The 18,439-nt window shown below is 54.1% G+C and overlaps 3 protein-coding genes and 1 long non-coding RNA gene across 14 annotated transcripts in view; 1 reads left to right on the top strand and 3 right to left on the bottom strand.

Moving 5' to 3' along the window:
- Nucleotides 1-74: 74 nt before the first annotated feature.
- BCL6B (BCL6B transcription repressor) lies at nt 75-6,082 on the bottom strand. Of its 2 annotated transcripts, XM_019982008.2 has the most exons (9): nt 5,960-6,082; nt 5,223-5,413; nt 4,765-4,986; nt 4,310-4,654; nt 3,925-4,049; nt 3,004-3,168; nt 2,793-2,923; nt 2,541-2,678; nt 75-2,138 (listed from the first exon to the last, which is right to left on the bottom strand). In XM_019982008.2, exons 2-9 carry the CDS (start codon nt 5,399-5,401, stop codon nt 2,022-2,024), a joined length of 1,422 nt encoding a protein of 473 aa, XP_019837567.2. In that variant the 5' UTR covers nt 5,402-5,413; nt 5,960-6,082; the 3' UTR covers nt 75-2,021. The 2 variants fall into 2 exon arrangements, with proteins under 2 accessions (XP_019837567.2, XP_019837568.2); XM_019982009.2 differs by lacking the exon at nt 3,004-3,168.
- A 3,597-nt stretch (nt 6,083-9,679) lies between these two features.
- Nucleotides 9,680-18,439, top strand: part of LOC109574012 (uncharacterized) — a 148,911-nt gene continuing 140,151 nt past the window's right edge. For 5 of the 7 annotated variants that reach the window (XR_011561969.1, XR_011561972.1, XR_002183026.2 and 2 more), the window contains exon 1: nt 16,871-17,489. This is a non-coding gene — a long non-coding RNA (uncharacterized lncRNA). Of the gene's footprint in view, nt 10,131-12,975; nt 13,266-13,524; nt 17,490-18,439 lie in introns of those variants that run through there. The other 2 variants (XR_011561970.1, XR_011561971.1) reach the window with 2 other exon arrangements.
- Nucleotides 11,978-14,816, bottom strand: BACC1 (BPTF associated chromatin complex component 1). 4 transcript variants are annotated; one of them, XM_019981680.2, is made up of 6 exons: nt 14,678-14,816; nt 14,398-14,492; nt 13,652-13,753; nt 12,786-12,976; nt 12,457-12,561; nt 11,978-12,249 (listed from the first exon to the last, which is right to left on the bottom strand). In XM_019981680.2, the coding sequence occupies exons 1-6, from the start codon at nt 14,696-14,698 to the stop codon at nt 12,185-12,187; spliced, it is 579 nt and encodes a 192-aa protein (XP_019837239.1). In that variant the 5' UTR covers nt 14,699-14,816; the 3' UTR covers nt 11,978-12,184. The 4 variants fall into 4 exon arrangements, with proteins under 4 accessions (XP_019837239.1, XP_019837240.1, XP_019837243.1 ...); XM_019981681.2 differs by having other exon boundaries at nt 11,978-12,245; XM_019981684.2 differs by lacking the exon at nt 12,457-12,561.
- Nucleotides 15,023-16,743, bottom strand: RNASEK (ribonuclease K). Its single transcript, XM_019981686.2, has 3 exons — nt 16,560-16,743; nt 15,792-15,868; nt 15,023-15,410 (listed from the first exon to the last, which is right to left on the bottom strand). Exons 1-3 carry the CDS (start codon nt 16,635-16,637, stop codon nt 15,269-15,271), a joined length of 297 nt encoding a protein of 98 aa, XP_019837245.2. The 5' UTR covers nt 16,638-16,743; the 3' UTR covers nt 15,023-15,268.

The following is an 18,439-nucleotide window of genomic DNA, read 5'->3' as shown; positions in this document are numbered from 1 at the left end:
ATGGTATCCATGAAGAAGAACCCTCTTTCCCCAGTCCCCAGATCGCCACAGGCAAGAACCCAGGACACAACAAGCAGCACAGAGAGGCTTCTTTATTCCATGATTCTGGTCTTGCAAGATCTAACATCTCCACCCCCTGGCACTCTCCACCTGCCCATCCAATATGCTTAAAAATATATATATATATATAGTTTCTTCTCAACTCTTTCCTCTGCTTTCCCTCCCTCCTTCAATTCTGCACTGAGGTTAAGAGGGAAAGAGGGAAAAGAGTAGCTTTCTAATCAATCCCCAAGTGACAGCCACTAGGACTGACCTGTCTTGAGGAAGCTCCATCCCACAAATTCAAAGTGCTTCTTACCCTCTACCCCATGTCCCTAAACGAACAGGCCCCAGAGCAACAGGGGCAGGACTGGTAATACTTCAGAGTATCACCTAACATTCTAGATGCTCCACACAGTTAAGAGACAACCCATTTCTAACTTTCTACCTACTTGGCCTAAACCAGAGACTGTGTCCCTCAAACAACCTCTTAATCCTACGGGAGACTTGGTCAACTAGATGGTCCATCAGTCAGTCTTTTAAAGCTTTAATCCCAACACTAATCTCGATCATAATCCCAACTATAGCAAATCCATAATGGAACTCAGCCCCTTTTCTGTCCCTGTGGAAGGTTCTAGTGCTTTCACTGGTTCCAGACAGGAATGTAGTGACGGGAAGACCAGGTCACACACTCAGCTTTTCTAAGGTAAGAAAGTTACCAAGCACCTGTGACTTCTAGAGGCAAAGAAATCTCTGAAATCTGGACACTTGCCAGAAGATGTCCAAATACCTACTAAAGGAAGAAAAGGTCATCTCATGTAGAACCCCCAGGGAACATTCTAACCCAGATGGCTCTGCAGTAAAGGAAAGGTCATAGTCTTTACTCAAGATAATTCTCCCCTAGATCATAGCATTCTTAAGAGACTGGGAAGACTCCGAAAAGATTGCATCATTTCTGATATGGAATTGCAGATCTCTCCTGCATAGAGGGATCAACTTCGTGCTAAGAACAGGCCCCTACAGGGAGGATTGTGGGCTCAGCTCAAGCTCCTGGGTGAGTTCTATCAGATAGCCAAAACTACCATGGAGCTAAACCTAGGTGGCCAGACTAATAGGACAGTCAGGGGCCTAAGAGAAAGCCTCTCAAATCATCCCCCAATTTCCAGGACTGACAAAGGCCCCACACCCACTGCCTCCAGGAGGTATGTATTACCTCCATTTCATCATAGGTTCTTGGAAGAACAGAAAAAGTCTATATCCAGTGCTAGCCTGCTAGAAAACCTACAATATTCAGAATATTTGAGAGGGTTCCTGACCCAATTCCACAAACCCACATGTTCCCAGAGCTGCCCTAGAACAAATAAAGGTTCCAGACCTAGAATTGAAGGGGAAGGGCACAGGGAACTCTTTTCTCCATTTTAAACAAACCAACGAGCAAGTGGGAAAATAACAATTCTAAAGATAAAAGTTGGACAATAATAATATAAAACACTCAAGCCAAAGGAGGCAGCCAAGTGCTAATCTCTGCCAGCAGAGCTGTGACCTCACATTCCGAGTTTCAGGTCACTTTTGATCACACTTGTAGAAGAGGGACATGGGAAATGCAATAGTATGAAGGCCCTGGTGCCACCCAGAAGCCTCAATAAATTATATTTACAGATAAATCAAATGAGACGGGGGCTGCAGGTGGAGGCCTGATTCCTTAAGGAAATCAGGCTTCCAGTCTCTCCGCTCCAGCTCCTAGCTTGTTCTCTGCTCAGAAACAATATCGATTGCGGGGAAGAGGTTTTGACCAGCAAAACAGAGGCAGATCAGGCCAGGATCTCCCACCCCTGCTCCCCGCAGTGAGAAATTAAAGGTGGTGGCCGTCGCTGATATCCAGGGGCCTCGCACACCCCCACGCCCAAGCCTGGCAGCGAACCCAGGCGTGAGCCGCAGCTTTCCGTCTTCCGGGAAGGGAGTGGGGCCGGGGCGGCACTCGGCTAGGGCCCCCCTAGAATGTGGTAGTGCACTTTGGTGTTGGTAGCAGCTCCGTGTTTCTGGCGCAGATGTAGCCGAAGTTGACTCTTGTGCCGGAAATGCAGACCACAGGGGTCGCACTGTAAGATGACAGCCGGGTCAGGTCTCTTCCCCACCCACGACCACCTTTTAGATGTTAAGCGAGGGAGAACCGCCCAGCACTCCACCTGAGAGAAGCTCTTGGGGATATAGGGAAGCCTCTTGAGTCCCCACATCCTCCCAAATGCTCAGGGGAAGGCCTAGGAGGCCCCCTTCAGCAAAGCGTTTTTACACCTGTCACCTCCTCTCCAGGACTGCGCCCCGTCCAGGAACCTAACTTCTACACCTGCCACCCCTACCTTCGGCCCCACCCCTTCCTCACAAGGACACCGCCCACCTAGCCTCGATCTAAAGGCCTCCAGGCCCGCTCCTTTCAGAGCCCCGCCCGTCGGTAAACAGGAGGTAATTCCAAGGCTTTGGGCTAGGCCAGGTCCGGTACTCACGTGGTAAGGCTTCTCTCCGGTATGGATGCGAACGTGACTCTTGAGGGTCTGTAGGTGGCGGAAGCGAGTCCCGCAGGTGGGGCAAGGATAGGGCTTCTCCCCGGTGTGGATCAGCACGTGCGCGCGCAGATGCGCTACCTGGGAAAGGAGGGAATCTCAGACCGCGCCCCTGGGAGGTACGGAACCCTCCCCATTCGGCCCATCTCGTCCTCTCGCAAATTTGTCTGCGATCAGGCTCTGAAACTGTCGTACCTGTACAAAGCGCGAGCCGCATGTCTCGCACTTATAGGGCTTCTCTCCCGAATGGATGCGGCTATGCGTTTTCAGGTTAGCCGGCCGGTTAAAGCGGGCTCCGCAGATGGAGCAGTGGTAGGGCTTTTCCCCTGGAGGCGGGGAGGAAGGGAGGTCAAGGAGAATAGCAGTGGGCACCAAGACCAGGGTCCTCTCCCTGCTCCTCCCCTACCTGTGTGCACCGTGCGGTGACTGGCCAGGTTGCCCTTATAGCGGAAGGCAGACCGGCAGAGCTGACACTTGTAGGGCTTGTCCTCATCCCCAGAAGCCACGGGGTCCAACCCCGATGAGCACCCAGCCACAGCCTCACAGTTCTGGCAGCTGAAAAATTCACCTCCTGGGGAGGGGGTGAGTCATGACAACAATACCAGTGAATTCTCAGACCACAGGGTAGCAGGTTTTGTTTTGTTTTGCCCCCAATTTACTGTTAAGGCTGCTGAGGCTCATTTGACCTGCTCTGGGCCATACGGTTATTTGAGAGGACAAGCCAGGATCTGTCTCTATGTCTGTATAATTTGAGAGTATTCTGCTAATCACTCCAATAGTGGTGGTAGGAGGTGGAGGCCCTTACTTATGGGTGGAAGTTTCTCTTTCTCTCTTTCTCTCACTCTCTTTTTTTTTTTAAATTTTAAAATATTTATTTCTTTGGCTGCATCAGTCTTAGTGGAGGCATGTGGGATCATGCCTCCCTTTGACCAGGGACTGAACCCAGGCCCTCTGCATTGGGAGCATGAAGTTTTAGCCACTGGACCACCAGGGAGTCCCCCCTCTCTTCTCTCTTGCACCACCCTGGATGACAGCTTGCCAGAGAGGCTTTGCCAGCCCTGGGCTGACCACTCAGCCCTGGATGGGAACACGCCAGAAGTTCCCAAACACTGCTGCTCATTGGAAGCTTTAAAAAAATACTGATGCCTGGCTTCTACTTGCAGACATTCCGATCTATGGGGTGTGACCTGCACAATGGGATTTAAAAACACTCTCTAGGTGATTCTAATTTGAAAATGGACTAGGCCTTCCCTGAGGTCTTTTGGCCCCAACTGGCCTTGAGTAGCCACAGGAGAAAAGCCAAGGGGGTAGAAGGAGAGGCTCTTACCTGGTGGTGGATGAGCCCTCCCAGAAGGTGACCCAGTGGTCTCTGGAGCCTGGGGTGTGAGCTGATGGCGGGTATTGACTGGAGCCTCACATTTGAACTGTACAGCGGCAGCAGTTGGAGAAAGCCTAGGCAGATGTCAAGGCCCAGAAAAATGATTAGGAGACATCATATGGTGGGGTATTGACCAATGTACCCTATCCAGTTGTATTGCCAAGGGCGTACCTCACCAAGTAAGCCTGGCCTCTGGCCAGCTCCCTAAGGTGAAGCCCACTCCCTCACTTCCTGTTACTGATCACTCAGGCCCAATGGTTGTGCCTCTTGAGCTGAGGCTACTGCTACAAATTCTGGGGTTGGGGTGGGATGGGGTGGTTTCCAGTTTCTGTACCTGCTCTGGGGACTGGAAATGGGTCCTTCTTCACTGCTGCTGCTGCTGGAAGCCTCATCTCCACTGGGGAGCCGGGCCTGGGAGCAAAGTTGACCAGAACTCTCCCTCGCCAGGCTCCCTGCTTGGGAGGCCTGAGAGTTCAGTATGATGAACTTGTATTTTTTCCAGTTGCAGGCCTTGGGGTCTGGGCTGTGTGGACTTGGGGGCCCTTGACTGCAGCTGCGAGACTCAGTAGGTGGGTCAGGGTGCCCTTCCGAGCGCCTGGGACTGCCTGGCGGAGGGGCCGTTGGCGGCGTGGGGGGTTCTGCCTCCAGGGGCCGCAGAGATATGCCCAAAGGCTCATAGCTGAGAAAAAGTGCGATGGACATTAGTGCTATTCCCTAATCTTGGCCTCTGCCCTTGACACCTGGGATGCCATTTCACCCACGAGGAACACCAAGTTGGGGCTCCCTCACCTGGCCTGGATGAAGCGGTGGCATGCCTGGACCACATGCTCCATCTGCAAGTAGGTGGCGGCCGCGAGGACTGCTGGTGCGGTGGCCGGAGAGAGACGTAGGCGCGAAGTGTACATGAAGTCCAGAAGGGGAGCGAAGCCCCCGGCTTCGGGGCCCCCGGGCAGGGAGAGCATGTCTACCCCTACTCCTGCACGGCCTCGGAAAATTGAATAGAAGAAGCCACTGGAGAGAGGGAAGATATGTCGGGTTAGGGGCTGGGGAACCAAGGGGAACTCTACCCTGTCGAAAGCCCCGCTCCTATAAGAAGCCCCGCCTCCCTAACTCTCACCCCTCCCTCAATTCCCTGTCGCTCCGCCTCCTGTTTGTGGACGGCTTGGCTTCCGTGGCCTCCCAAAGACCTTATAGCCCCGCCCCTTTCCCATTTGGTCCCACCCCACTCCATGAGCCACCCCTCGAACCTGCAGGCAATAAGAACTGCCTTGTGAGCTCGAAGGGGTTGCCCGCCAACCAGCAGCGTGACGTCAGTGAGGATCCCGCGCAGGCGCAGCTCATTTAGGTTGCCGAGCACGTCGGAGGAGTGGCGAGTAAACTCGCGGACGTAGCCCAGCGCTCCCTCCGGGGTAGCGGTGGAACCCATAGCGACGGAGGCCTGCGGGTGCCAAGGAAAGGGCTCAGGGATCCTTGTCGTCCCAAGACGCCTTCCCTTCCGCAGTTTGCCTCTTCCTCCTGAGGTGCAGGGGAAAGCCCCCGGCCCCGGCTCACGCAGTTTTACTTAATTCATCTCGTTCTGTCAGCCCTCAACCTCAGTATCGACCGATTTCCTCCTCTAAGATTCCACAGCGCTTGGAGCGAGTTGAAGTGTCCCACACCGCTGCGTCGATGGCAAGCGTTGGGAATCCAGTCTGCAGCGCCCTTACTTAGACTCCCAATGCCCTTCCAGTATCCCCATTTCCCCTCTGCCTCACCGCGAGCCTGGTCTCAGGTGTACGATCCTGCCTGGAGACCCCAGACGACCTGTGGTCCTCATCCCTCCATATCCCAATCGAAGCTCCCTTCCCCGAACCACGAAATTCCACTCTCTAGTCCTGGATCCCTAGTTTAGCCCAATTTCTGGGCCTCGGTCTTCCTACCATCAACAAGCCCCAACCCTCTTAAGGGACCCAGGAGTCTGCCTCCCTCAGTCTCTGGTTCTTACCCCCGTCCTGCAGGGGCTTCAGCTTCTCTTCTCAAGGGGGGCGGGGTCTCTCTCCCCTCTTGGCCTCGGCTCCTTTATCTGGCCGGGATGTCGGGGGCGGGGGTGGAGGTGGGGTGAACGCCTGGGTCTGTATCCTTCCTTCCTCGCTTTCCAGATGGCGAACCCGGGGCGGGGTCTCCGGCTCCAGGGCGGGACCTCGGAAACGCTTGGGTGGTCGTAAAGTAAGGGGTCTTGGGCCACTGAAAGTGGAACCGAGGGTGGGACATTGATATTGGGGAGGAGGTTGGGGATGTTGAGATGGGAAACATGGGTGACTAAGTCGTTGGGTGACTTAGGTCGTCGGGGGACCCAGGACAGCGAAAATTTACGTGTTGGCTTTAGAAAGGAGCCTCTTACAGGAGAGTGAATACAGCAAACCCCTGCCCCTGCAATGTACGGTATTAAGGAAGATTGAGGGGAGCCCAAAGAAACACCGGGTTTGAGGAGGAGACGGTGGGCTCCCGTGGGGTCTCAGACAGGGAGGGTGTGGTCATTCAACAGACTTCTCTAGCGGGGCCTGCAAAAGAGGGGCTCTGACCGGGCGCGATAGGGAGGGGGCGGATATGATTTCTAGTTCGTTTCCTTTCATTGTCCTGCGACCGGACGGCTCCGCCAGCTGCTTCCCCTCGAGGAGGTGGGGAAAGCCCCGGGTGGCGGCCGAGAGACGCTCGAGAGACCTAGGGTCCGAACTTTTCGCTCCCGACGCTCTTCTGAATCCTTTTAGGGATCCAGAGAGGCAGATTCCCGCCCAAAGCCTGCTCGCCCTCCCCCAGTCCCAGCTCTTTAGGGCCTTGAGCACCCGCCCGTCGGCGACGCTTAGAGGCTGGCGGGACGCCGCGGTCCAGCGCGGCAAGCAGGCGAAGCTCGGCAATGTTCGGCTCCTTCCACGAGGGGGCGGAAGAGCACTAGCCTCGCCGCGCCCTTCGTCTCCACTCGGCTGGGGGTCCATTCATCCGGGGGCGCAGGATCATTTAGGTCTGGGCGGTCATTCTCCCCTTCTTTGCTCGCATTTACTTTGTCCAGGGGACTAGGGTTGGGCGGAGGGAGGGAGAGTTAGGCGACAGAGGGGACTTCCCTCTGAACCTGGGGTTCCTGCCTGGGGTGAGAAATCCGCGGACTTTGGGAACCAGAGAAATGAGTGGGACAAAGAGCCAGGGTTCTGAGTCCTGGGAGCCCAGGATTCTTATTAACCTAGAGGCTATTATCTGTATTTAGAGGTGATTTTTTTTTTTTTTTTTTTTTTTTTAGTGAACGTTAATGTAATGGCTGGATGTCGTCACCGACTCGATGGACCTGAGTTTGAGTGAACTCCGGGAGTTGGTGATGGACAGGGAGGCCTGGCGTGCTGCGATTCATGGGGTCGCAAAGAGTCGGACACGACTGAGCGACTGAACTGAACTGAATGTAAAAGTTAGATACACTGAACCAACAGAAGAGGAAAGGGAGGGTCTCAGGGTAACAAGGGAGAGAGGGCAGAAGGGGCTGATAACCCCAATTTAAGTCCCTGATCTGGGAGATAGGCACGGGTCACACCCTCGTATTTTGTTTGGGGAGATGAGATTCATTTGGAGAACGGAGATGAGGTTCATTTGGATAACGGGGGCCAGAGCTGAGTCTAGCTGCCTTGCATTTGGGCTCAGGAACGTCTACAATTGCCCAGTAATGACTGGCCATAATCTGTGGAGCTGCTTATAGAGACCTGAGGCCCTCCTCTTCAGAACTGAGGATGTCTTTATTTGGGTGCAGGAAAGAACTGCTGAGACATTGGGAATGGGGAACTAGGGATTCGAGATGGTGTGCTGGCTTCTGCAAATGAGGGTTACTTTGGTCTCTGCCCAGTTGGAGGTGGGAGTTAGACCTGCGGCTCCTTTGGGATCAGGGTGGAGTTACTTTTATGTTATCTGGTCTATCTGTCAGATGTGGGGTGTTGAGTTACTGTGATCATTCTGGGCCCTGAGGGCTGCATTCAGGGTTGAGGGTCAGTAGTAAGTCTGAGGTATGGAGCTGACCTTGGGCTTCCCGGTGGTTCAGTCAGTAAAGAATCTGCCTGCAATGTAGGAGACCTGGGTTTACTCCCTGGGTCGGGAAGATCCCATGGAGAAGGAAATAGCAACCCACTCCAGTATCCTTGGCTGGAAAATCCCAAGGACAGAGGAGCCTGGTGGGCTTTAGTCCATGGGATTGCAAAGAGCTGGGCACGACTGAGTGACTAACACTTTCATGGAGCTAATTTTGAAGCTATATTAGTTCTGGGATTCTTACACCCACAGTCAGCTAGGTGTTCTTCGGAGATGGATGAAAATTTGGTTTAGGGTATTCATAGTCATTGGTGTATGTGGACAATCTGATTTCAAGTACAGTAATCATGGTGGGTTTGGGGTACAGTCTGATGGGGGTACCAGATAAATTTTGAGGTTCAGATTATATTTGGGGGGTATGAAATTCAATTTGGGGCTTTTATTAGCTTGAGGTGGAACATAATAGGAACCTGGAAGCAAGTTTGAAGGCCTTCTGTGATTGTGGGTCTTTGCCAGGGAGCCAGGCTTTATATTTGAATGTTGTGCAAGTTTGAAGGCCTTCTGTGATTGTGGGTCCTTGCTGGGGAGCAAGGCTTTATATTTGAATGTTGTGCAAGCTTACTTTGAGGAGGGGGATATTTCTATGTATGCATGAGAGCCAGGAGGCTTTTTCCAGGGGGAAAAACAAGGTGAGGGCTGAGGGTAGGAGACTACAGTTTTGGGGTGTCCTTATTTTGGGGTGTTTTGCCACTCCTTGTTGCATTTGTTGAAGCTGAGTGGTAGATCATGATGTGAGATTGATTTTAGGGTTCACTTAATTTGGACTATGATAATGGTTTGGGATATCCTTTGCTTTTAGCTCCCTCTCACCCTAGACTCTAGAAGTCTCTTTAGTGAACCTCCAAATATGCCCAAGATTTGATGGAAGAAATTTGGAAAGGGAGTCTATCTCCTTTTATTTTTATGTGGCCTGGATAGATCTGAGGGAGAAAAGGCGGTTTCAGATTCTGAACCCCAATTTATTAAGGGCACACACCTCGACTTAGGGGAAGGCGGGGGGAAGTGGAATATCGTGGTCAAGTGGACACTCCTGACTAGGGCAGTGCCATTGAAATTGTGGCAAGGAGAGGTGGTGATGAGGTACAAGGAGGTGAATCTTGTACCCTGATTTTCTAGGATAAGAGCCCCAAACAGAAAGCAGACAGAGGACTGGGAGTGTGGGTGAGATGAGGGGGGGTTCCCCACGGCAGCAGGGGCTGGGGGGTAAACCAGGCCAGTTCTGCACACCCCGGTCCCTGCTCTCTTCGGCTCTCCTCCCCTCTCTCCCTCCCACCGCCCACCCCCCCAACCCAAGGAAAAAAAAACTGCCTGTGCAACAGCAATGGCAGATTCCAATCCTCCAGGCTTTCCTAAACCACCACGGAGACCAGCCAGGGGGGAGGGGAAGGGAGGATCGGGCTTTCCTGCTTCCCTAAGACTGGGGCTATGAGCTTGACCTCCTGGCCCCTAGCCCTTCGAGGAGTGCCCCCCTCCCCCGGCCTGGAAGCCAGGTGTCCTGGACCCTAGCCCCCGAGCGGGGGGGCCTGGAGAGACGGGAGGAGGAAGGAGGGAGTGACTTCCAAAATTGGCATCGGGACAGAGCAGGGCTGGCGGGAGGCAGGTGAAAGACGGAATTTTCCTGAAAAAACGGGGGGATCTGAGGACCCCAAATTTGGGGAGCTAGTCCAGGACCGTCCTGCCAACATCCTAGATTTTTTTGGGATTTTTTGGGGCCCCCGGGACCCCTCTAGATGGGGTGAGGAATGTAGTGTTGGGGGAATCTGACTGGGGCACTGCAGCTGCCTCTCCCGCCGAGTTGGAGACGGATGGGCTGGGACGGGTTTGGGGGGGGTGTCCCCAATTCTGACTGGAAGTGGAGGAACCCCCTCCTGTGCTCTCTTGTGGGGGTCCCCCCTCCCTAGGGCACTCCCCACTCCCTGAGCCAGCCGAGAGGAAGGAGGCCAGCGATGCGACTGGGGCGGCTCCTTTCTCCTGCACCCCAAATGTGAGGGATGCACCCCAAATTTTGTTCCCTTCAAAATAGGGGACCAGGATCTCAGGGGAGAGTAGCTGAGGTAAGTGGGGAGGAAAGTGTCCCCTGTTTTCAGGAGAGACGTGGCGGTTGGGGGGGAGGTTTGGAGGTGCGTGCTGGGGTGGGGTTGGGCTTTGTCAGTCTTGAAATTGGGGGGATGATTGAAGAGGCTTTCTCTTACACCCCGAAACTGTAGTCCCCCAGATGGAAACCAAAGACTGAGACCAGAGGGCCCCCCAACATCCCCAGCCGTTAGTATAGTGTTTGATTTCTGTTTCATCCATCCCCACAAAGGCTCTGCCGAGGATGGGAGCTGGGGGCAGCTGTTCAGTTTTGGGGTTATGGAGGGGGGTGTGAAGAGCAGGAAGCCTTGGCCGAATTTGATGTGGGACAGATAGGGGTCTCGTCTGAGGGGGTCTGGCATCCCCCGGGGCCTAAAAAGACTGCTTACACCACCATCTTAGATCTTTTTGATTGCTAAGAGTTTTGGGGGGTGTGTCGGAAGGGGGGGTGGTAAAGGGAGGATAACTTTTGGGTTTTAGAGGATATTATTTTGATTTGCGGAAGGGATTTTGGCCCTTGGATTTTGCTTTCTGGGGGGTGTTTTTTAAAAATCAAGTCCTGGACAGGAGAAAAAGGCTGAGGGAAGGCCTAGGGTGGGGGTGGGGAGAGGCATGTTTGTCAGCTTAAACGTGGCTTTCTGGGGTGGGCCCGCCTTCCTGGGCCTGGTGAATAGGCTGGTAGGGGTTGTCGCGGGGGGTGGGACTTGGGTCCTGGGGGGCCATGAGGAGTGGGGACAGTCCCGGGGGTTGAATACCTGGCCCCCAGGTCCAGAAGGCCCTCTTCCTGGGCCCTGCTGCTCCCCTTTCCCCCTGGCCTCCATTTCCTGCCTTTGGCCTCCATCTTGTGGCAGGCCCAGGGCCCAGGGCGACTTCCGGCCCCCCTCTCCCAACCATCTTCCGGCCCCACCACCTCTGGACTGCCAACTCCCAACACTGCTGTCCTTGGCCTTCTGTCTTTCCTTGCTTTCTCTTGGGTTCTGACCCAGGCAGGGGAGGAACGGACACAGGAAGCCTTGGGTCCCTGCCCTTGCTGAGTCGAGAGGCAGTCTGTTGGTCCTCCACAGTCATTCCCTATTTCCTCAGATCCCACCCCCCCCACACACTAGGGATCCCTTGAGCAGAGTTCCTACAGGGAAGATGGTTCCAGTCTTACTACACTGTAAGCTCACCCCATAGGCCCCTCTCCCTTCAGTTGTCTGCTCAGCTCCTAGCTCTAGTTTCTTGTTTTCCCCAACCCTTCTTGGGGCCATGTTTGCCTTTCAGCCTTCTCTCCCCACCCTTGGTGGTGGGGGGTCTTCACAGCACTGTCTTGTGCTCCCTTTCTCTCAACCCACCCCAGTCCTGCTCCCGCCCCAGCAGCACACTGTGGTTTGTACGGCACTGTGGCCACGTCCAAACCACACTGTGGTGTTAGAGCGAGGGTGGGGGAGGCACCGCTGAGGCTTGGCCCGGGAGGCCACCCTGGAGAAGCGACACAGAAAACATCTGGGGCCTTCTGGTGAGGTGGGAGGTGGGGTGGGGTGGGGCGGGGAATGGGAGGTGTGAAAGCCCTGGAAGCTGCCCCTCTGAAGTCCCCAGAGCAGTCTCAGGAGTACTGGCTGCCAGAGACCCCGGAGTACGTCCTGCCTCCAGAGAGCAAAGTGGAGTCTTTGTTGCCCACGCCCAGCTCCCCTGGCTCTAGCAGCACAGAAATATTGGCACTGGGAAGAAAGCCTGCCAATATTGGCTGTGCTGCTCCAGGCAGGGTGGTGAGAGCTGCCGAGGAGGGGCTAAGCCGAGACAGAAGTGTCCCCCGTACTCCAGTAATGTCAGGCGGAAAGCACCAGGCTGAGAGGCAGATCTTTATTGTTTTCTGTATAAAAACATCCATCAGTTGCGGGGGGACCCAGGGGTTGGGGTGCAGATGCTCATACAGGAACAGCAAGGTGGGTTGCCCCTGGCAGCCTTTCCACCCTGTCACATGCAGGCCTTGCTCAGAGTCCCAGGCGATCCACAGGTCCAGGGTGAACAGTGAGAGGGGTCAGAGGTGGAAGGCTCAGCATGAGAGCAGAGGAGGATCAGCGGAGGTCAAGAGAAGGCCAGAATCCAGGGTCAGGCTGTCTGGAACAGGAAGTAAAATGGGCCGAGATGGAGCGAGTCCCAAGTAGGACTCCCGCCTCCCCAGAGCACCTGGCTCCTTACAGACCTGACTCTTGCATGCATAGCAAGGAACTTTCTCTTTCCCAGGTCACGGTAGGGGGCTCCTGCTGAGACCCTCCCCACCATCCCCCATCCCTTCAGCTGTTTTGGGAGGAAGAGGACTCCTACCCTGGTCGAAGTTGAGTTTCTTGGTTGGAGGAGTTTCTCCTAGCCCCTCAATATCCACCAGGTCACTGTTGGCGTCCGAGTCATTCAGAGCACTGAGTGTCACATCTGGGAGGGGGCACAAGCTAGGTACTAGGTTCCCTGATGGTTCTCCCCCCACCCCACCCACTTCCCTAAGTTCAACCTCTCCTTCCCTCCCTTCCCCACCCCATCCAGTTTCTGGAACCTTCACTAGGAGAGGAAAAGAGATCTGTCCTCTGACCAAAGCCCAACTCTCTCACTGAACCACGGATGGACATCTAATCCCCAGGCAACAACTCCACAGCCCTCACCAGCCTTCTGTTTCTTTATGGGGGGACCCCCGGCCTCGGGGACACTGGAGCTGCTTGGTGGAGGAGCAGTTGGAGGAGGCGACAATACACCAGATGCCACCTTCTTGGGCCCTTTCTTGGGTGAATCGGCTGGAAGGGGGATACCAGAGTCTTCATATACCTTTCGTTTCACGGTGGCCTTTATCTGAGCCCTAAAGAGATGAGACAGCAAGTTAGGAAGGGAGTCATAAAAAAGGCTTAGGGAATAAGGGGGTGGGGGCAGGGGAGATGGGCCACTCTGAAGGAACACTAGGGAGCCCCTTCATAGGAATCCAGGTGAAGGCTTCAATGACCTTTGCTAGGGTTCTTGTTTTCCTGGAAGCTTTGCAGCCAATGAGGGCAAATGGAGTATGAAGAGTGGAGTCTCTCAACTGAGGAGTGGGAAAGGCCCACCCCCTAATTCTCTTGTGGGAAAGATGTATGGATGTGGAAGGCTACCAGGTAAGCCTGGGTGACCTACAGGTTGATTGAAACTTATTAACAGATCCTGATCGACTAGTTCAGGATCATAATATCCCTGGAAACACCACAGGAGTGTTCAAAAGATCTGTATAAATAACCAGGGAATTCCTATTAGCAAATTCAGTTACTGGGTATCTTAAACTACTGGGTAACCTAAAACTAAATTCATGTAAGGTCCTGATGATCACAGCATTTTAGTAACTTCTGACCAATTGTGACAATTCTTTTATTCTTTCAGTTCTCGAGGGACTCACAGAGTAGGAAAGATGTTGAGCTGGAAGGGAGTTTGAGGAAGATGGAACAAATGGGTATGGAGGAAGAAAGCTGCCCACCCGCCCTTTCTCTGCCAGCCAGCCCTCCCTCACACTGTCCGTTCCTTGATGACACAGCTGATGTGATTAAGATCGTCCCCAAATCGCTTCACAGCAGCCCTCAGCATCTCTATCTCCGTCTCCGTCCACTTGGCACTGTCAGAAGGGGAGAGGGGAATAGCGAAAGTGGGAGGAGGAGGGATGTGGAGCCAGCCCACAGGCTACGCATTCCACAGCAACCAGCCTCCTCCCTGCAATGTCCGGGGCCCCTTCCATAAAGAGGTCCTCTTTAAAAAACAAACAAAAAAATTCTTAAGGCCCTGTGGGAACCCTGAGGACTCCCATCCAAACTATAATGCAACAACCTTAGAATAAAACGGCTCCCCCATCAACGTGAAACAGCTGCTGTAAACAGCCCACTGAAACTAATTCAACAAGTGGCGGGGGCGGGGGGTGGGGGGGGGAGGCGGGTGTCTTACAAACAGAACACCTAAACACAATCTGTTGCAATCTGACGGAATTCCACATGATTTGGGGTGAATGGGTAGTGGTGATGGTCTATGGTCTGCCAATGCGCAGCAGGACAGAATTGTGAAATGAGTCCGGATTACGAGCCTCAGTCTGTGGTTTATCTGTCATTCATTCATTCATTCAATAATCATTTATTAAGACCTACTCTGCGCTGTGCCAGGCACGAAGGGAAACTAACATCTGTCCCTGCCCTAGAAGAATGTCGGTGTCTGTGATCGAGTCCCAGCGTCTGCTCTCAGCGTCCAGGTCCCCAGCCCGGGCTCACGTACCCCGCGGGGGAAGAGTCGGCCACAGGATGCAGCTGCATCGTCAGCTCTCCGAGCTTCGTGAAGGCGGCGCCCGCCGCGGAGAAGATCTCTCCGACCTGGGGGCGGGGCAGCGTTACGGGGGGCCGGCGCACAGCCCCGCGCCGTCCCGCCCGGAGCCCCTAGCCCCACCCCAGGTTGGACTCCCGCTCGCCCCCCGCCCGGGACGGAAGAGCCGCGAGCCAACTGGGGGGCCCGCCCTCCCGTGGCCGCCAGGGAGCGCTGTCCGCGAGGGAGGTCGAACCTTTGTGGACGCTGACGTCATGGCCCCGAGCGCCTCCTCACGGAGACGCCGCCGCTGCCGCTACCTCGGAGCCGGGACCACGAAGAGCCAGGCGGTGCAACAGCTCCGGCCCCCGCGCAGGAAGTCCCGCCCCTCCCCGCAGCTGATTGGCTCCAGTTTGGGCGCTCACCGCCTCACGAGCCGCGGTTACTTAGGCCACCTCGGCGCGCGGGAAGGAGAGTGGAAGACACCGCCTCACTTCCGGCCCGGTTTCACTCCACTTCCGTCGATGGGTCGGGATTCCCTATTTGGAGGCCGACCTCTAACCCGGGTACCCGCCTCCTAACCCAGACACACACACGAGTCTTAAGAGAGCAGTTTCTCTTTATTGTGGAACGGGACGAGGCGAGGGGGCCGGAGGGACAGGGAACGGCCAACCCCAACCTCCCTCCACAGGAGCCGGGCGCCAGAGTTTGGAGAACAAGGGATTGAGTCTCTCGCCAAGAAAACCTAGTCCGCAGAGGGCGCCAGAATGGGGGGCTGGGGGCTGTGACCTGGTGAGGAGAATCTTTAAATAGAGGAGGGGGCTGGAGAGGGGAGTGCGACCGTACTCTAGCGCACCATGTATTCCTTGCGCTTATTGAGCCGAACTTGACAGAAAGAGAAGCCTCCGAGGAGGAGGTAAAGGCTCGCCGCGATGAAACAGTTGTAGCTGACTTGCTCGTAAAGGTTGTATATGTTCTGGGGGCCATTCCTAGGGGTGGGGATTAGGCAGAGAAATATCAAACATTAACAGCATACAGCATTTAGGGAGCACTTACTGTGTGCCCTGTACCGTTCTAAACGCTTTAACGTGTATTATTCAATCTTCATAACCCTTTGGGGTGAGTTTTGTTATTAGCATCCACTTTGCAGGGGTGGACGGAGGCACAGAGAAGTCCAGTAAAATTAACAGCCACATCTAAAACGGTGGGTTTAGGATGGTCTCTGAGGTCTGACTCCCAAGACTGTTCCTGGGTGCTAGAGAGAGCACCCAGTTTCCCAGGCACCGGGCCCCAAGTGTCTAGCCTCCTGCCATTCTCCGCCCCCTCCCCCCGCCCCCAATTCTGACCACATCCCCTGCCTCTCCACTTACTCAAAATCTTTCTCCGTGAAGGGGACGTCCTCAATTAGCACAGCAGAATGGACATTGAAAAAGATTCCGAGCATTATCTAAAAAAAGAGAAAGGGTAGGTTGTTTTAACTCAGGCATCTGGCCTGGTCGCTGCCTGAACTCCCACTTCGAATGTTGCCACAACATCTGGGTCTGGGAATTACCAGAATGAGCTGGGATTAGGGATGGTTGTTCCCGGATCTGGACTCCGGTCACCTGGAATAGAGCTTGAATGGTGACACAGAGAAGACGTGGTTGGGGCAAGGGCAGGAATAGTGAACAACCCAGGAACCCTGATTATCCTCCTCTCTGGAGGCGTCATTATCACGGGACAGGGCGAAGGGGCGGGGGTAGAGGGAATCGGCACTTCTCCATATTATTTCTCCCTTTAGTGGAGCGGGTAGAGTCCTGAGGAAATAAGGCCTAGCTATCCATTTCGGGAACAAGCGGTCCCTCTCCCCACTGCCCTCCATTCAGCTCAAGGATCTTTCAAGAACCTAGGTCTCCTTTTACCTTGAGGGTACTCCAGATTTACCAGCCCCGGCTCCCATTCCAAGCTCCAGCTTCCCCTCGCCCCTCCAAACCCCCATTTCTCAATCCAGTTCTGTCTCATTCTCCAGAGGCTAATCAACTACCCCCTCCAGCCTGTTTGCTGCTTTTCAAGGCCTGGAGTCTCCTAGCCTTCCAGCCCTCCGACACTGAGCCCCTCAGGCCCTCTCCTCTCCGGTTGTCGCCCGGCAGTCCCCTCACCAACATGATCACTCCCCAGGCGCTGAGGACGATGCCACAGGCGGCCAGCTTGGGCCCACAGCACAGAAGCGACGCCATGAAGAAAGGAGTCGGGGATGGCCTAGATATGGGCCAGGTAGGAAATCGGTGAGAGGAAGGCCGTAGGAGCTGGAAAAAGAGCTGGACTTGGGGGCTCGAGCTGCGGAGGACGTAGAGCTGGGAGTGAGACCGAGGGGCGTGGCCTCCGGGGGGCTCAACCATCGGGCCTGGGGGGGGGTGGCGCCAGGCGGAGAACGCTGAGGCCTCCGGGTCCTCTCGGGACTTCCGAGGGGAAGGGCGGTATTTCTGAAATTAGAGTCCACTATTGACCAGTATGGATCAATAACTGGGGCGCGAGTTTTGTAGGAGCAAAGGCCTCCGATTTCTTGGCTACCCCCCTCTCCAGTTTGGAATGGGAGGAACCAGGGTGTCACGTGACCAAGTTTGTCAAGTCAGCTGACGAGGAAGACTGGGTAGCCCGGTTTTGGAACAGCGTTTATCTCTGGCGGAGCTCCAGGTAAACTTGGCGATGGGCTGTCAGCAGCCGAGGATTGAGATTATGTCATTTTGGTCTCAGATACCTTAGTTTTGAGTGGTGTCCTGCGGTGGGAAAATGGTAATTGAGACAGATTTACACCGAGAGAACGCTTCTGTCTCCTCTCTACTCATCCGTACCGTTTGAAATAGACCCTCTGACACGGTAAAAGGAGATGGCAACCCATTCCCAAGCCCAGGCGTGCTGTCGTGGCTAGAACGCTTTAAAATTGCTGAGAGTTCTTGGCATTGGAGATCCTTAAGTAACGTTTTGTTACCAAACATGGAATACTGAAGAGTTTTGGATACCAAATCCAGGAAAAATATGGGCGTTAGGAAAAGTCCAGGGGAAGCGGACTCAACGAACAAACTGTTAAGGTGAGTGGGCCTGCCATGTGTGCTGGAGAAGGCAATAAGTGCACAGAAATGTCACTTTTCTTCCTTACTGTAAACTGAGAAAACGGAAACTTTGAACACGATAGAGTCCAAGATTTTAAAGATATGAATAGGTTATGTACCTTCCAAAGAAAAATTTTGTATACCTCACTGGTGAAACGGAGAAGGCAATGGCACCCCACTCCAGTACTCTTGCCTGGAGAATCCCAGGGACGGAGGGATTGAGAGTTGGACACGACTGAAGCGACTTAGCAGCAGCAGCACTGGTGAGAAACAGGTCTATAGACATTATTCAGGGGAATAGTGGTGTTTGAAGAACATAATTTTTCCCTGAGTTTTTTGTACCTTTTCTAGTGAGGACAGTGGTCATAGTATAATTGAGAGGGGTCATTTTGATCCCAAGACCCCAGAACCAGATAGACACTGCCAGTGGTTAGCATAACTTTGTGATATTTCCCCCTTTTTTTTGTACGTATTGTTCTTTAAAGGATCCTGAAAGAGAACTTGGAACCTGGGAAACACTTAGAGACCCCAGGGCACTGAAGCTCCTGAGGAAGTGACCTTCAGACATGTATTTTGTGTCTCTTTTGTTTGAGACTGTTTGGAAGGAAACCATTTTGGAGTGAAAGTTTTTCTTTTGCCTTAGAAGCACCATTCTCATTCGGGGACTTTGGGGGTAGGTGTATGAATAGGAGAAACAGGGGTGGAGGGAAAGCTGCCAAGGTAGAGTCAGGAATTTTTAAGTTGGCCACTAAGCGTGAAGTCAAGCTTCTGGGAAAGGAGGATGAATTGAGGTGGTCGATTTCTCCAAGAAATCTTCCCCACCCTCCCTCCCTTACCACCTCCCCCAACCCCCCAACATTCTCTGGATGTTTCTCAGATAAGGTCAGTGCCTCAGGCTGCTTCAGGGGCACCCTGGTGCAGGTACTGCC

This window comes from Bos indicus, chromosome 19 (genome assembly GCF_029378745.1).
Source record: "Bos indicus isolate NIAB-ARS_2022 breed Sahiwal x Tharparkar chromosome 19, NIAB-ARS_B.indTharparkar_mat_pri_1.0, whole genome shotgun sequence".
Classification (NCBI taxonomy): domain Eukaryota; kingdom Metazoa; phylum Chordata; class Mammalia; order Artiodactyla; family Bovidae; genus Bos; species Bos indicus.
Note: the sequence above shows the minus strand (reverse complement) of the source record. Positions and strands in the feature narration are given on the sequence as shown.

Excerpts from the sequence above, each read along its gene's own strand:
- RNASEK (XM_019981686.2), bottom strand. The coding sequence starts at position 16,637 with ATGGCGTCGCTTCTGTGCTGTGGGCCCAAGCTGGCCGCCTGTGGCATC. Across the intron at positions 15,869-16,559 it reads CCTGGGGAGTGATCATGTTG|ATAATGCTCGGAATCTTTTT; the intron begins GTGAGGGGACTG and ends CTCTTTTTTTAG. Across the intron at positions 15,411-15,791 it reads TTCACGGAGAAAGATTTTGA|GAATGGCCCCCAGAACATAT; the intron begins GTAAGTGGAGAG and ends CCCCACCCCTAG.
- BCL6B (XM_019982008.2), bottom strand. The coding sequence starts at position 5,401 with ATGGGTTCCACCGCTACCCCGGAGGGAGCGCTGGGCTACGTCCGCGAG. Across the intron at positions 4,987-5,222 it reads GCAGTTCTTATTGCCTGCAG|TGGCTTCTTCTATTCAATTT; the intron begins GTTCGAGGGGTG and ends CCCTCTCTCCAG. Across the intron at positions 4,050-4,309 it reads ATTTCCAGTCCCCAGAGCAG|GCTTTCTCCAACTGCTGCCG; the intron begins GTACAGAAACTG and ends ACATCTGCCTAG.
- BACC1 (XM_019981680.2), bottom strand. The coding sequence starts at position 14,698 with ATGACGTCAGCGTCCACAAAG. Across the intron at positions 13,754-14,397 it reads GCCGACTCTTCCCCCGCGGG|TGCCAAGTGGACGGAGACGG; the intron begins GTACGTGAGCCC and ends CCCTTCTGACAG. Across the intron at positions 12,250-12,456 it reads GAAACTCAACTTCGACCAGG|ACAGCCTGACCCTGGATTCT; the intron begins GTAGGAGTCCTC and ends TTCCTGTTCCAG.